The sequence below is a fragment of the Chiloscyllium punctatum genome, chromosome 2, assembly GCF_047496795.1.
Source record: "Chiloscyllium punctatum isolate Juve2018m chromosome 2, sChiPun1.3, whole genome shotgun sequence".
Taxonomy (NCBI): domain Eukaryota; kingdom Metazoa; phylum Chordata; class Chondrichthyes; order Orectolobiformes; family Hemiscylliidae; genus Chiloscyllium; species Chiloscyllium punctatum.
The window spans coordinates 886,598-903,319 of record NC_092740.1 but is presented as its reverse complement, the minus strand read 5'-3'; the positions used below and the strand labels follow the sequence as shown (position 1 = coordinate 903,319).

General features: G+C 43.3%; 1 protein-coding gene across 1 annotated transcript in view; it reads left to right on the top strand.

Moving 5' to 3' along the window:
* Positions 1 to 11,103, top strand: part of slc1a3a (solute carrier family 1 member 3a) — a 249,089-nt gene extending 237,986 nt beyond the window's left edge. Inside the window, exons 9-10 of the mRNA XM_072592761.1 lie at positions 6,077 to 6,211; positions 10,047 to 11,103. Coding sequence (XP_072448862.1) covers positions 6,077 to 6,211; positions 10,047 to 10,251 — 340 coding nt within the window. The 3' untranslated portion in view covers positions 10,252 to 11,103. The remainder of the gene's footprint in view (positions 1 to 6,076; positions 6,212 to 10,046) is intronic.
* The last annotated feature ends 5,619 nt before the right edge of the window (positions 11,104 to 16,722 follow it).

The window sequence follows — 16,722 nt, the reverse complement described above, 5'->3', positions numbered from 1 at the left end:
GGTCCAGGAAAATGAAAGTCTTGGAGGAGGTGGAGGGCATGGGTGGTGTCCCAAACGTATATGGGCAGTTCATGGATATGGGGGGAATAGGACAGTATCGAAGTATGTGGAGATGAATTTGGTGGGATAGGAGCAGGCTGAGACGATGGATCAGCTGGGGTAGTCAGGCTTGTGGATCTTGGGGAGGAGGTAGAATCAGGTGGTGTGGGGTTCCCAAACTATGAGGTTGGAAGCTGTGGGTGGGAGTTCCCCTGAAGTGATGAGGTTGGGTACGGTCTGGGAGATGATGGTTTGGTGATGGGAGGTGAGGTTGTGGTCCATAGGGGTGCAGGGGGTGGGGTGGGAGTGGAGGGGGAGGGGGTGCAGGTGCAGTAGGAGGTGGTGTCTTCAAATTGGTGCCTGGTTTCAGTGGTATAGAGTAAAAACAATGACTGCAGATGCTGAAAACCAAATACTGGATTAGTGGTGCTGGAAGAGCACAGCAGTTCAGGCAGCATCCAACGAGCAGCAAAATCGACGTTTCGGGCAAAAGCCCTTCATCAGGAATCTGATGAAGGGCTTTTGCCCGAAACGTCGATTTTGCTGCTCGTTGGATGCTGCCTGAACTGCTGTGCTCTTCCAGCACCACTAATCCAGTATTCAGTGGTATAGAGGTCAGTGCGTCAAACTACCAATGCACTCCCTTATCCGCTGGTTTGATGGTGAGTTTGGGGTTAGAGCAGAGGCGGGTGGAGGGCTGTGCGTTGTGAGGGTGAGGGGTTGGACTAGGTGAGGGGTTAGACAGGTTGAAGCGGTCAATGGGCCTAGGGGTACATGTGAATGAGTGACTGTGCTAAAAGCAACCCATGCCAAAACAGGACCAGATTTGAGGTAATAAAAAACATATAAGGATGGAATCAGGCTGTAAAGTAATTGAACTTGATGTTGACTCCTTGAGGCCACAGGGTCCCAAACAGAAAATGCGATGTTGTTCTTTGAGCTTGCACTGAGGCTCCCTTGAACACTGCAGCAGGCCTGAGACAGAAATATTGGCGAGGGAACGCAGCATATGTTGAAGTAGCAGGCAACTGGAAGCTTGGGGTCAATTTGTGGACAGAAAGACTGATAAGTGCCTGGACATGATGGGATCTATCCTAGGATATTAAAGGAAGTAGCTACAGCAATAATGAATGCACTGGTAGCAATCTTAGACCCATAGAGGTCTACTGAACAGAAAAAGGGCTATCATCCCATTGAGTCTGTGCCAGTCAAAAGCAACTACCTAACTATTCTAATCTCATTTTCTAGCATTTAGCCTTTTATGCCTTGGCATCACATCTAAATGTTATTTGGCCTCTACCACCGTTACAGGCAGTAAGTTCATTTAGCCACTAACTGCTTGGTGAAAAAATGCTTCTTCACATATTCCCCTGCAAAACAGATGTACTGCTGGGGACAATGACCTCTCAGGGGAAACCAGTAACAGCCAATTTACTGCACTATGGTTGGACCTGACCCATTGGAGAGGAAGAGAAAGTGTGGGAATGCAATAGTTACAGGGATTCAGTTGTAATGGGAATAGAAAGGGTAGTGAATCTTGGGAGGAGTATGATGATATTCTGGGGTATGTCAATATAAAAAAGAGGTGTTGGGTATTTTGAAAAACGTTAAGATATCAAGTCCCCAGAACGCTGGGGAGGCAGGTGAGGAAATTGTTGAGGCCTAGTATGAAAGTTTTGGATTCTCTTTAGTCACTGGAGCAGGCCCAAAGGACTGGAGGCTAGCCAATGTTGTCCCTTTGTTTAAGAAGGGCAGCGGGGAATAATCCAGGAAATTACAGGCCGGTGAGTCTTAGACAATGGAAGGGAAATTATTGGAGAACATTCTTAGGGGCAGGATTTATTCAGATCAGTGGAGGTGGAGCTGGAGTCCAGACAGAGAGAAAAATAGTTTAGGCAGAAAAAGAAATGAGTAAAGGTAAGCCTGGGAGAATAAAATACTGATTTTGGAGACATTTGTGGCTGACAATGAGTTGTTTGTGGGAGCAGCTTATGTGATGACAATGTCTGTTGTGTGGAGGTTGGGGTCAGGACATCAGAGAAGATGCACAAGCCCTAACATTGTTGAATGCAATATTGAGTCCAGAAGGCTTCAGGGTTCTCAAACAAAAAATGAGGTGCTATCCTTCCAGTTTATGCTGAACCTTGCTGGAGCACTGAGACAGAAATGTTGGTCAGGGAACATGGTGGTTGGGGTGTTGAAGTGGCAGACAACTGGAAGCTCACAGTTATTTTTCAGACTGAATACAGGTGTCCTGCAAAGGAGTCACACATTCTGTGCTTCATCTCCCCAATGTAGAATTTTATATTCCATTTGAATGTCAGAAACTTGCAGCAGAATTAACTGTGTTAAACTTAAATAAAGGAGATTACATTGAAAGGAGGTAAGTGTATTTGGAAGTAGATTGGCCATTGCCTCCCACACACCAGTATGCTGTTCTGTGCCTCCTTGTACATTTGGATGAAGTTCCTAACTGCTGACACTACAAGGCCCTCTGCCACTTGGGGCTAAACAGGTGTCTGGCAGCAAGAGAGGTCCCCAACATTGATAGGAGTCATTCCATGCAGGAGGACAGTGGGAGCAGACAGTCCTGGGGAGGGGAATGTAGGAGCAGACAGTCCCGGGGAGGGGAGTGTAGGAGCAGACAGTCCCGGGGAGGGGAGTGTGGGAGCAGACAGTCCCAGGGAGGGGAATGTAGGAGCAGACAGTCCCGGGGAGGGGAATGTAGGAGCAGACAGTCCCGGGGAGGGGAGAGTGGGAGCAGACAGTCCCGGGGAGGGGAGAGTGGGAATAGACAGCCCCGGGGAGGGGAGAATGGGAGCAAACAGTTCCGGGGGGGGAGTGTGGGAACAGACAGTCTCAGGGAGGGGAGAGTGGGAGCAGACAGTCCCAGGGAGGGGAGAGTGGGAATAGACAGCCCCGGGGAGAGGAGAGTGGAAGCAGACAGTTCCGGGGGAGGTGAGAGTGGGAATAGGCAACCCCGACGAGGGGAGAGTGGGAGCAGGCAGTCCTGGGGAGGGGAGTGTGGGAGCAGACAGTCCCAGGGAAGGGAGAGTGGGAGCAGACAGTCCCAGGGAGGGGAGAGTGGGAGCAGACAGTCCTGAGGAGGGGAGAATGGGAGCAGGCAACCCCGGGGAGGGGAATGTGGGAGCAGACAGTCACAGGGAGGGAAGAGTAAGAGTAGACAGCACCGGGGAGGGGAGAGTGGGAGCAGGTAGCCCTGGGGAGGGGAGAGTGGGAATAGACAGCCCAAGGAGCAACTGTGTTCCTTTGTTTTTTAACATTTTAGTAAGAAGAACTGTAATGTTAATTTCTTAACTAATTTTCTTTTCTTTTTTGCTTTTATGAAGATTCTGTACCTAGGAATGTTTGTACCTAAGATGGTGCCATAAATGGCAGCTTGTAAACTTTTCACTATACTCATGCAAGTATGTACATATGACAACACAGCTAATTCAATTCAATGACATCTCTGAGGCTGCAGAACTCTCTTCTTCACAAGTCGAAGATGTTCCTTGTGGCAGATCGTCCCATTCTTTACTAGATAACCCAGTGGCAGCTTGAGAGTGTGTGCTGCTGGAAAAGCACAGCAGGTCATGCAGCATCCGAGGAGCAATAGAATTGACGTTTTGGGCAGGAACCCTTTATCAGGAATGATGCTGGGAACCTTGGGGGCAGAGAGACAGATGGGAGAGGGGTGGGGCTGGGGAGAAGGTAGCTGAGAGTGCAATAGTTGGATGGAAGTGGGGGTGAAGGTGATAGGTCAGAGAGGAAGGTGGAGTGGATATGTGGGAAGGAAGATTGATAGTTGGGACAGGTCATGGGGACGGTGCTGAGCTGGAAGGTTGGAACTGAGGTAAGGTGGGGGAGGGGAAATGAGGAAACTGGTGAAGTCCACATTGATGCCCTGGGGTTGAAGGCTCCCGAGGCGGAAGATGAGGCGTTCTTTCTCCAGGCGTCGGGTAGTGAGGGAGTGGCGATAGAGGAGGCCCAGGACCTGCATGTCCTCATCCTAGTGGGAGGGGAAGTTGAAATGTTCGGCCACGGAGTGGTGGGGTTGATTGGTGCAGGTGTCCCAGAGATGCAAGACTCAAGTGAGAGAGGGCGTCACAGCTGATGGTTAGAAGTGGTATGCAATGAATGGCATTGCCAGCAGGGTCAATGTGAAAGCTGAAGTGGAATGAAGAATAGCACTTAGTCAGTTTGTGTATATCTCATCATTCCCGCAAGTGTAGTTCCAGTATTCTCCTGTGAGGGACAAAATTCTCTCCTCGGACTGGGTGAGGACCCAAATGTTGGGCAGCCCACCATCTGTCCTGGTACTTTCTGAGCTGTTTTCTCCTGTAATGAGGGACAGGGAGGGATTGAAAGTGGCTGACATTGTCATTAGTGGATTAGTCATTAGTAGCCTTTAAAATTGGTGCAGGTGCCAGGGATACCAATCTTTCAGCAAACATCAGACAAGTTGAAAGTTCTTCTGGGAGTAAATGGGAAGGGGGTCCATCAGAAAATAGGGTAGGCAGTTAATAAGACACTTTTGGTGAAGTGAGATCTTGCTGTGTCTCATGGAGAGAAACCTGTGAAACCCGATGAATCTGACATATAGCCAAAAAAACCCAGAGGGTTCAGCCCTTAGTGTAGTTAACCAGTCTGAGAATCTATCTCACTACAATGTAATAAACTACTTCTTGTTACTTATATATGTGCCTCATCTGCCAAAGACATATTGTGCACGATCCTTTAACACTTCAAGTTAGCCCTCTAAACTGATTTTATACAGGGAGGATTGGTGGTAGCAGATGTACCCAAAGAAGATCCCAGCAGAACCAGATGCTAGCTGCTGGCATCTCTTACTACATGGCACCAGTAGTGCCAGAGATAAGACATGGGACTAGCTGGGTTGGTCTTTCAGGGGGTAAGAATGAATAAGAAATGCCAAATTGCCAAACTTGTGGTATAACAATTCAGTTATTCTGTGATTTTATAATGCAGGATGATGGGGAGAGAATCGGTCAGTGGGATTAGTTTGAGATTGATCCAGGGGTCTGAGGAAAGAAGGAACAAGAGTTTAGTTTGATGTTGATGCGGGGCTAGGGGACAGAATAGAGTAACGAGATTAGTTTGGGATTGATACAAGACCACAGGAAGAAAGCGGGCAGTGGAATTAATTTGAGTTTGCTGGTGTAGCTAACTGGCTTTCTCATGCCTATGTTCATTGTAAACAAATCAGAATAATAAGGTCAATATAAACAGTCTGATATATTTGTCTTTAAATTTTTCTAAGAACTTAATGGGTTTTGGTCAGTACATACAATTATATAAAACACATTACTGGGAATATAAATGTTGTAATGCCAAAACCAAATTGAAGGTCTTCTGAGTTGTAGAATATTTCTGTTGATGAATATTCAGTTTCCTTAAGAAATACCCAATCGGTCCTCCTATCTTCATGTTGTTGTCTTGTAAGAGCACACCGACACCCATATCACTTGCATCAATAGCCACCTTGAATTGCTTTGGGTAATTAGGTGGGACCAACTATGTCCAATGTGGGCGGCACGGTGGTTAGCACTGCTGCCTCACAGTGCCAGAGACCTGAGTTCAATTCCCACCTCATGCAACTGTCTGTGTGGAGTTTGCACATTCTCCCTGTGTCTGCGTGGGATTCCTCCCACAGTCCAAAAGTGTGCAGGTTAGGTGAATTGGCCATGCTAAATTGCCCGTAGTATTAGGTGAAGGGGGTAAATGTAGGAGAATGGGTCTGGGTGAGTTGCTCTTTGGAGGGTCGGTGTGGACTTGTTGGGTCAAAGGGCCTGTTTCCACACTGTAATCTAATCTAAAAAAAAATCAATTCTTCTGAAACTCTGTGAATAGTTGATGTGAGGGCAGTGGTTACAGGTTTTATGTAATGTTTGCCATTGTGAAGAAGTCCACTCCATCCCCAGCAGTCTGACTCAATTTAATTTTACGATGTTAGATTTGATATGAATTATTCTGGACAAATTGCTTAATGCCTTTCTTTTTCTCTTCAAACCAGTATCACTGCCACAGCTGCTAGTATTGGTGCTGCTGGCATTCCACAGGCAGGCCTGGTTACCATGGTGATTGTACTGACATCGGTTGGACTTCCAACAGACGACATCACTCTGATCATTGCAGTGGATTGGTTCCTGTGCGTATATGTTTACTGACATGTTTTGCAGAAATAGACCATTCAGTCCACTAGTTCATGCTTTTCTTCATGATCCATACAAATCTTCTCTCAGCACATTTACTCCCATTTCTTTCTCCATCATGCTTGCCTCATTTTCCCTTCAATAAATTATAGAATCATACAGTACAGAAGAGAGCCTTTTGTCCATCAAGTCTGTACCACTAAAAATAGACTCTCTACGCTAGACTTTCCTGCACTAGGCCCACAGCCTTGAATGTCATGATACTTCAACTACTCATCCAACTTTTTCAAAGGTTTGCCACCCCATCCACCCTTCTAGCCAGAGCGTTCCAAACTGCCAATACTCTCTGGCTGACAAAATGTTTCCTTAAAACCCCACTAAACTACCTGCATTTCACTTTAAAATTATACACCCTTGTTATTAACACTTCAGTTAAGGGGAACAGTTGCTTTTTCTTCACCATGCTCAGCCCCTCATAAACTTGTACACCTCTTTCAGCTCCCCATTCAACCTTCTCTGGTGCAAAGTAAACAACCCAAGCTCATCAGCCATAATCAAATGGCGGAGCAGACTTGATGAGACGAATGGCCTAATTCTGTTCAAATATTTTACGGTCATATCCATAAAATGCTCCATCCAAGGCAAATTCCTGATGAATTATAATGGGGAACAAAGAAATGGCTGACCAAATAAATGTATATTTTGGTTCTGTCTTCACAAAGGAGGACTCAAATAATACCTCAGTGATTTTGGGAGGTCTGGTGAGAAGGATGCACTGAAGGAAATCAGTATGAGCAGGGAAATGGTGTTAAGGAAATTGATGGAATTAAAGGCAGATAAAGCCCAAGGGCCTGATAATCTACATCCCATAAGGAAGTGGCCCTGGTTACTGGGGAGGCCATGGCCTAATGGCATTATTGCTAGACTGCTAATCTGGAGACCCAGAAAATATTCTGGAGACTTGGGTTTGAATCTCAACATGGCAGATGATAGAATTTCAATTAAGAATCCCTGGAATTAAAGTCTAATGATGACCATAAATCTGTTGTTGATTGTTGAGAAAAAAATCTGGTTCACTAATGTCCTTCATGGAAGGAAACTGACATCCTTACCTGGTCTGGCCCAAATGTGGGTGACTCTTACCTGCCTTCTGGGCAATTAGGGATGGGTAATAAATGGTGCCCTTATCCTGCGAATGAATTTTTTAAAATAGTGGATGCATTGATGATCATCTTTCAAGATTGTACAGGCTCTGCAACAATTCCTATGGATTGGAGAGTGGCTGATATAACTCCATTGTTTAAAGAAAGGAGGTAAAGAGAAAACAGGGATTAAAGACTGGTTATCTTAAAACCAGTAGTGAGGAAAATCTTCGAGTCCACCATAAAAGATTTAACAGCAGAGCACTTGGAAAAAAACGACAGGATTGGATAGATTTATGGTTTCTTTATAAGTCTCCTGGAGTTTTTGGACGAGGTAACTAGTTGAGTTAAAGAGGGGAACCAGTACATCAGGTTTACTTGGGCTTTCATGAAGCTTTTGATAAGATCCTACGAAAGAGATTAGCATGTAAAATTAAAAAAACACTGGATTGTGGATATGGTATTGACATGGATAAAGAATTAATTGGCAGACAGAAACAAAGAGTAGAATTAATTTTGGTGTTTTTCCAAGAAGCAGATGTGATTAGTGGGTACCACAGGGATCAGTGCTAGGATACAACTTTTCACGATATAAAATAGTGATGTAGGTGAGGGAACTATATGTAATATCTCGAAGTATGCAAATGTCATAAAGCTGGGAGGGGGGGTGAGCTGTGGGGAGGATGCAGAGATGCTTGGGTGTGATTTGGACAAGCTGACTGAGTGGGTAAATGCAGAGGACATGAAGTATAATGTGGACAAGTGTGAGGTTATCCACTTTGGGAGCAAAAACAGGAAGGCAGATTATTATTTGAATGGTGACGGTTTGGGAAAGAGGAGGTGCAGTGACACTGGTGACCGTGTACACCACTTGGTCACAGTAAACATGCAAATACAGCTGACAATGAAGAAAGCAATGACTTGTCAGTCTTCGTAATGAGAGGATTTGAGTACAGGAGCAGGGGTGTTTTGTTGTAATTATGTCAGGCCCTGGTGAAACCACAATTGGAGTATTGTGTGCAGTGTTGGTTTCCTTACCTGAGAAAGGTTGTTTTGGCTATGGAGGGAGGTAAGCAAAGGTTTACCAGACTGACTCCTGTGATAGCAGGTCTGATTTGTGAAGATTGGTTTAAACTATATTCAATTGACTTTAGAAGAATATAGGGTGATCTCATAGAAACTTATAAAATTCTAAAAGGACTGGACACAATAAGTGTGAGAAGGATGTTCCTGATGATCATGGAGCCAGTGGAAGGTGCTACTAAAGAATTAATACTATACATAGCCAATTTACGCCTCTAAGGGACAATAGCTCTTGTTAATAAAGACATTTTTGGAAAACCAAAGAGGTAAGGGGCAACATAACAATCACAAAAATCAAACAAAAAGGTAAAAGTAAAGCAGACATCCAGGTGTTTGGCAATGACACAAAGAATAACAAAAGGCTAACAAAGAGTGACTGAAGTTATAAAGACAGTTTGGAGAAAATGCTGAAAAGGGAGTTGATAGAGATTTTGATGATCACGATGGGTTTGAACAGAGTTAGTTGGGGAGAAACAATCACACTTGAGAAAGGATTAAGAATGAGAGATCACAGATTTATGGTTATTGGCGAAAGAAGCAGAAGTGATACAAGGAAACACTTCTTCATTCAGTCAATCAGGATCTGGAATGCTCTGTAGTTAATGTGTGTCAACTGAAGTGCTGAAAAAGGAATTTGATTGTTACCTGAAAAGGATTACAGGGAAGAAGACAGAAGAAAGGCTGCAGATCAATTGTTCTTTCAACCGGTGCAACAGAATGGGCCAAATGGTCTCCTTCTGCACTATAATAATTCTATGATTCTGTGACAAAACACATCACAAGAGTTGCTAAAAAAGAATAGGAAAAGAAATTGCATAGGATTTCAGAAGCAACATAGAAAATATTTTGAATTACACTGGAAAATGAAGCATACAGTTCCCCTGGACTCTCACATCATGTGACTGCTATAGCTAAAAACAAACTAGAAAAAACCTAAACTGGGAGAACTGGCTACTCCCCTTCCATTGTTGAACTAGACCCTTCAGCATCTCTGCCTTTACAACCTTTCTTCAAAAAATCCAAGGACAAAATAACCTTCTTAAAGTGACAGCATCATCACAAAAAGAAATTAGGAATAATGGAAAAAAACAGATATATTGGTGATATTTTTCCTCCATCTTCCATCTACACCTGAATGATTGTAGATTGCCCCATCTATGTGATTGAACCTTCATTATCTTTCATCTCCATCTAAATAGATTTGATTTCTACCATACTGACAGCTCCATCATTTGTTTGCCCTCCCATTGTACTCTCTTGACTAGGTACAGCTATTCAAACCCCTCTCATTCTCATAAGACAAGGAATTGCCAATATTGTAGATCTGAAACAAAAACAGAAATTTGGCAAAACTCAGCAGGTCTGGCAGTATCCGTGGGAAGAAAGCGGAGTTAACATTTGAGCTCGATGACTGATGGTTCTGATGAAGAGGAACCAGACCCAAAATGTTAACTCTGCTTTCTTCCCACACATGCTGCCAACCTGCTCTTATTTTCATATTTTCTAAATACTTCATGCACTGCAATGGTTAACTAATGTTCTCATTTCCGTGGCTATGTCTATTACACATGTTGATGGATGTGTATGTTGTTAATTGATTTTGTAGAGATCGACTGCGCACCACAACCAATGTTCTAGGAGACTCATTGGGAGCTGGCATTGTGGAGCACCTCTCACGTCATGAGCTTCAGAAAATGGATGCTGAGGGTTGCAATTCTGTCATTGAGGAAAATGAAATGAAGAAACCCTACCAACTTATCTGCCAGGACAATGACAACGAGAAGCCCATAGACAGTGAGACCAAGATGTAGACATGGATGAATACCAAATTGAATCCACCCTCTGTTTCAATCACTCTCTTGTGCTATCTGCATTTAACCTGATCATGTTGGCTAGCTTGTGTTTTCTCGTATTAGAGGCTAGTCAGAAATTGTTACTTTTTAAATTTGAAATATTTGCTGTATACTTCATCTGTTTTTTACCCCCACATACTTATTCCTATTATACATCAATGAGTGTGGGTACAGTAGTCGTAGAGTCGTAGAGATACACAGCACGGAAACAGACCCTTTTTTCCAAGTCAACCATGTCAACCAGGTAACCTAAACTAATCTAGTCCCATTTGTCAACATTTGGCCCATATCCCTCTAAACCCTTCCTATTCATATACCCATCCAGAAGACTTTTAAATGTTGTAACTGTACCAGCCTCCCCCACTTCCTCTGGCAGCTCATTCCATAAATGCACAATGCTTCTACTCCTTAATGATTGTCGATTACCCCTACCAATGAAGTTTAACATTTTGGGTCTGATATCTCTTAGTCAGAACCATCAATCACCGAACTCAAAGGTTACCTCTGCTTCTTCCCACAGATGCTGCCAGACCTGCGGAGTTTCACCACAATTTCTGATTTTTGTTTCAGATCTACAACATTAGCAGTTCTTTGTCTTATGAGAATGTAAGGCGTTTGAACTACTGGAAATTGTCCTTGTGGCACTCCACTGGTCACAGGCCTTCAGTCTGAAAAACAACCCTCCATCACTACCCTCTGTCTTCTACCTTCGAGCCAGTTCTGTATCCAAATGGCTAGACCTCCCTGTATTCCATGTGAACTAACCTTGCTGACCAATCTACCACTTGGAATCTTATCAAAAACCTTCCTGAAGTCCATTTCAATCATGTCTACCAGTCTGCCCTCATCAATCCTCTTCATTACTTCTTTAAAAAAATTCAATGAAGTTGATGAGACATGATTTCCCACACACAAAGCCATGTTGACTATCCCACTCAGTACTTGCCTTTCCAAATACATGTAAATCTTGTCCCTCAGGATTCCCTCCAACAACTTGCCACCATTGATGTCAAGCTCACTGGTCTATAGATCTTTGGCTTTTCGTACCACCTTTCTTACATAGTGGCACCATGTTAGCCAACCTAAAGTCTTCTGGCACCTCACCTGTGGCTAGCGATGATACAAATATCTCAGCAAGGGGCCCAGCAATAAATTCCCTAGCTTCCCGCAGAGTTCGAGTGTATATCTGATCAGGTCCTGGGGATTTATCCACTTTTATGCATTGTAAGACATCCAACATCTCCTCCTATGTAATATAGACATTTTTCAAGATGTCACCATCTATCTCTCTATGCTCTATATCTTACATATCATTCTCCACAGTCAACATTGATGCAAAATACCTGTTTAATTTCTCACCCATTTCCTGTGGTTCTACACCTAGGCAGCCTTGCTGATCCTTAAGGGGCCCAATTCTCTCCATAGTTACCCTTTTGTCCTTAATGTATTTATAAAATCCCTTTGGATTCTCCTTAACCCGGTTTACGAAAGCTACCTCATGTGCCCTTTTAGCCCTCCTGATTTCCCTCTTAAGCATACTCATGCTGCCTTTATACTGTGTCTCATCAACTTCATTGAATTTTTTTAAAGAAGTAATGAAGAGGATTGATGAGGGCAGACTGGTGGTCGTGATTGAAATGGACTTCAGGAAGGCTTTTGATACTGTTCTAAGCATTCACCTTATCTCTGCTGTCTATACCTGACATATGTTTCCTTCTTTTTCTTGACCAGAACATCAATTTCTCTATTCATCCAGCATTCCCTACACCTGTCAGCCTTGCCTTTCACCCTAACAGGAATATACTGTCTCTGGACTCTCTTTAGCTCATGCTCATTTTTGAAGGCTTCCCATTTTCCAGCCATTCCTTTGCCTGCAAACATCTGCCCCCAATCAACTTTTGAAAGTTCTTGCCTAACACTTTCCACCAATTTAGAACTTTATCTTTTAGGTCAGTCCTAGTTTATGTTTGGAAAGTTAAAAACACCTACCATAACCACCTTATTATTCTTGCAGATAACTGAGATCTCCTTACAAATTTGTGTATCAATTTCCCGCTGACTGTTGGGGGATCTATAGCACAATGCCAATAAGGTGATCACCCCTTTATTATTTCTCAGTTATAACCTCCCTGGACGTATTCTCAGGAACATCCTCCCTCTGTACGGCCGTAATGATATCCCGATCAAAACGCCACTCTCCCCTCCTCTCTTAACCCCATTTCTATCCTTCCTAAAGCACCTGTACTCTGGAACATTAATCTGCCAGTCCTGTCCATCCCTGAATCATGCCTCTGTAATTGCTGTGATATCCCAGTCCCATGTTCCCAACCACGCCCTGAGTTAATCAGTTTTACCTGTTAGGCTTCTAGCATTGAAATAAATGCAGTTTAATTTATCTGTCCTATCTTATTCTCTGCTTTGTGACTGCCTGACCTGAATGTTTGAGTTGTTCTTTTTCTCAACTGTGACAGTCTCAGATAGATCTCTTTCTTCACTATCTTCCTGGGTCTCTTCCACCTCCCCCCCCCCACCCCAAACACCACCTTACTAGTTTAAATCCTCCTGAGCAGCTCTAGCAAATTCCCTTGCCAGTATTAGTCCCCTTCCAATTCAGATGCAATCTATCCTTCTTGTACAGGTCACTTCCACCCCAGAAGAGATTCTAATGATCGAAAAATGTGAGCCCTTCTCCCATGCACCAGCTCCTCAGCCATGCATTCATCTGCTCTATCCTTCTATTCCTACCCTCACTAGCTCATAGCAACAGGAGTAATCCAGATATTATTACCCTCAAGGACCAACGTTTTAAATTCCTGCCTAAGTTCCTATATTCTCTTCTCAGAATCTCATTCTTTTCTCTTCTTATGTCCTTAGTTCCTATGTATACAAAGACCTCCTGCTCGTCCATCAGTCCTAGGAGAATATTCTGCATCCTCTCTGAGACATCCTTGATTCTGGCACTGGGGAGGCAACACACCATTTTGATTTGAATAGATTCCCTACAATGTGGAATCAAGCCCTTACCTCTTTGGCCCAACAAGTCCACACCAACCCTCCAAAGATTAACCCACCCTAACACATTTCCGTCTGACTAATGCACCTAACACTATGGGCAATTTAGCTTGGCCAATTCATCTAACCTGCACATCTTTGGACTCTGGGAGGAAACCAGAGCACCCGAAGGAAATCCACACAGACAAGGGGAGAATGTGCAAATTCCACACAGACCGTCGCCTGAGGCTGGAATTGAACCTGCGTCCCTGGTGCTGTGAGGTAGCAGTGCTAACCACTGAGCCACCGTGCCGTCTTCATTGTCAGCTGCAGAAACGTCTCTCTGTGCCTCTAACTAGAGAGTCCCCTATCACAATCAATCACTTGGAACCTGCCATACTCCTTGTTACATTATAGCCAGTCTTAGTACCAGAAACCTGGCTGTTCGTGCTACATTCCCCTGAGAGTCTATCACCCCCTACTTTTTCCAAAACAGCATACTTGTTTGAAATGGGGATAACCACAGGATACTTCTGCACTACCTGCCTCCCTCTCATACCTTTCCTGGAGAGAAGCCCGTCTACCTGACTGTATCTGCGGCTTTTCTCCCTTCCTATAACTGCCATCCATCACACCCCTTAGCTCCTGTAAATTCCTTATTGCCTCTAACTGCTGCTCGAACCGATGCGACCCGATAGGATTCGCAGCCAAACACACTTCCTGCTGACATAATCATCAGTAATGTGGAAACTCCCCCTTTACACCTCAACAAACTACAGACACAGAAAATAGCACTCTCTTACAGCTCTAAAAATACTGCTCCAGGCTAACTTATGATATATATTTTTAAAAATTTAATCAAGACACAGATCTCAATATAACATATAATCAAAAAAGAACTTATTGTACTCACTATTGTAGATTTACAAAAAAGGTAAGGTTACACTTCAAAACTTCCACTTAGCTACTCCTTCGCTGTGAGCTCCCTCACACAGGGTTTCTCCAAGATTAGCTGTCCAGATGTCTAGATACTGAGGGGGAAAGATAAAATTTGATAAAAAAATTAAACATGAATTTCAAAAAGTAAATCAATGTAAAGCAATAAACTGATTTTTAAAAGAAAATGTAATTTATAAACTTTACTCTTATAAAGCATCAACCAGGATAACAGTATTGATCAAAGGTATCTTTTCAAAAAGAATTTTCACATTAACTACACCAAGGAAGAGGATGGAACCAGCCCTGAGATATGGAATTGACATTAACTATTATGGATTTTACATTCACCTCTGGTGGGTCATCTTGCAGACTAGTCTTGGTGGATTCATACAAAGGGATGGTTTGAAAGTGGATTGCCTTTCAGTCTGGAATTACTTCCCATCTCAGTTTACTTTATTTTGGAAAAGGAAATTGATGAGGAGGGAAGTCAGGGTGTGTGTTTATCAAACTCAATCCCAGTCCCAGAATTCTCACTGTCTCCCACAAACACAAACATGCCAGAATTCCTTTCACAGACTTTCTCCCATTTACTCACACAATCTCAATCCCAGCACTCACTCACATACTAATTTGTACATATTTGTTCAGTCAGATAGACTCTCTAACTCTCATACACTCAATCATCCTGAGCCTAAGAGATTTGACATATTACGGCTGAGGAGGAATTTGAGCTCACTGCGAAAATGTCAGTCTCATAAACCTCTTTTACATTCTCTCTCACGTCCTAGAATCCCTGTGGTGTGGAAGCAGACCATTCAGCCAACAACAACCCAATGAACAGCATCCCATTCAAACCCAGCCCCCACCCATAACCCTGCATTTCTCATGGCTAAGCCACCTGGCCTACACATCTTTGGAGACTATGGGCAATCCTCTCAACTGTCATATCTTTGAACTGTGGCAGGAAACCAGAGCACCTGGCAGAAACCAGGAAGAATGTGCATACTCCATACAGATCGTCCATACAATCGAACCTGGGTCCCTGGCACTGTGAGGCAGCAGTGCTAACCACTGAGCCACTGTGTTGCCCCTTCACATACTTCCTAGCAAAAAAAAACTTTGGGAAAAAACTTTTCACTCAGCAGCTGGTGAGAATCTGGGATGCACTGCTTAGGAAAATAGTGGAGGCCAGAAACCTTATGACCTTTAGAAAATATTTGGATGAACAGTTGAAATATCACAACATTCAAGGTGATGGGACAAGTACAAGAAATTGGGATTCTTGCATCTTTAATGGTAGTTATGTTGGTGCAGACTCGATCGCCCAAAGGACCTTTTTTGCATTGTATAAATCTATGAATCTAGTATGTGAGACCCAGAATTGTAAGTAATAGTCCAGCTAATGCGGAAGAGAGGAACCTTATCATGTACGTCCTAGATTCCTTACGATAGGTGGACAGTTAGTTAAGGTCAGGGGACCAATTTTCCCATTTTTACAGGATCATTCTATACTTTCACTGATTTTCAGGGACTAGTTTAGTTTGGGATTATGTTTGGCATGGACTGGTTGGACCAAAGAGTCTCTTTCAGTGCTGTATGACTCTATATTTCAGCTTGCATTCCTGAAGTAATTTATGTGATTGCATTTCAGCCATTAGTCACAAGATGGCAGTGGATTGGAGCTGTCTTACGAGAAGCTTGTTCAGGGCAGCTTTTGATGTTGCATGTGTTATTATCTCAAGAGAAGTACTGCCTCAAGAACTTGTTAATAGTCAGAAATGCCTGTACCAACTGAACCCATTCACACTGCTCTTGTGGTCATCAGCAAACCCCCTCTAGGCAACTTTGGATAGAATGGTTAAGCAAACTACAGCTTTATTTCCTTTATCGGCCATTGTCTAGTGTTTAAGAGTTAAGAGTTATGCATATGCCACGTAAAACCACTCCAGAATCTAGTCAATTTTGGAAAATCTCAGCCAACGTATTGATGATGTATTTCAAGAATCGAACAGTATTGGGAATCAAGTTCAGAGGATTTGTTGGATGTTGGTCCCTTAAGTTTCTTGAATCCATTTTGCTTGCTAATATTAATTTATACAGTCATAGAGTTATACAGCACAGAAACAGAAACAGACCCTTTGGTCCAACTCGTCAGTGCTGTCCAGACATTCCAATCTGAACTAGTCCCATTTGCCAATATTTCACCCATATCCCTCTAAACCTTTTTGATTCATGTACCCATCCTTTTAAATGTGGTAATTGTACTAGTCTCCAGCACTTCCTCTGGCAGCTCATTCCACACATGCACTACTCTCTGCGTGAAAATGTTCTCCCTCAAATCCTTTTTAAATCTTTCCCTTTCACCTGAAACCTATGCCTTCTAATTTTGGTCTCTCACCCATCCTATGAAAAAGATCACCCTATCTATGCCTGTTATGATTTTATAAACCTCTATATGGTCATCTCTCAGCCTCTGACACTCTAAGGAAAATAGCTCCA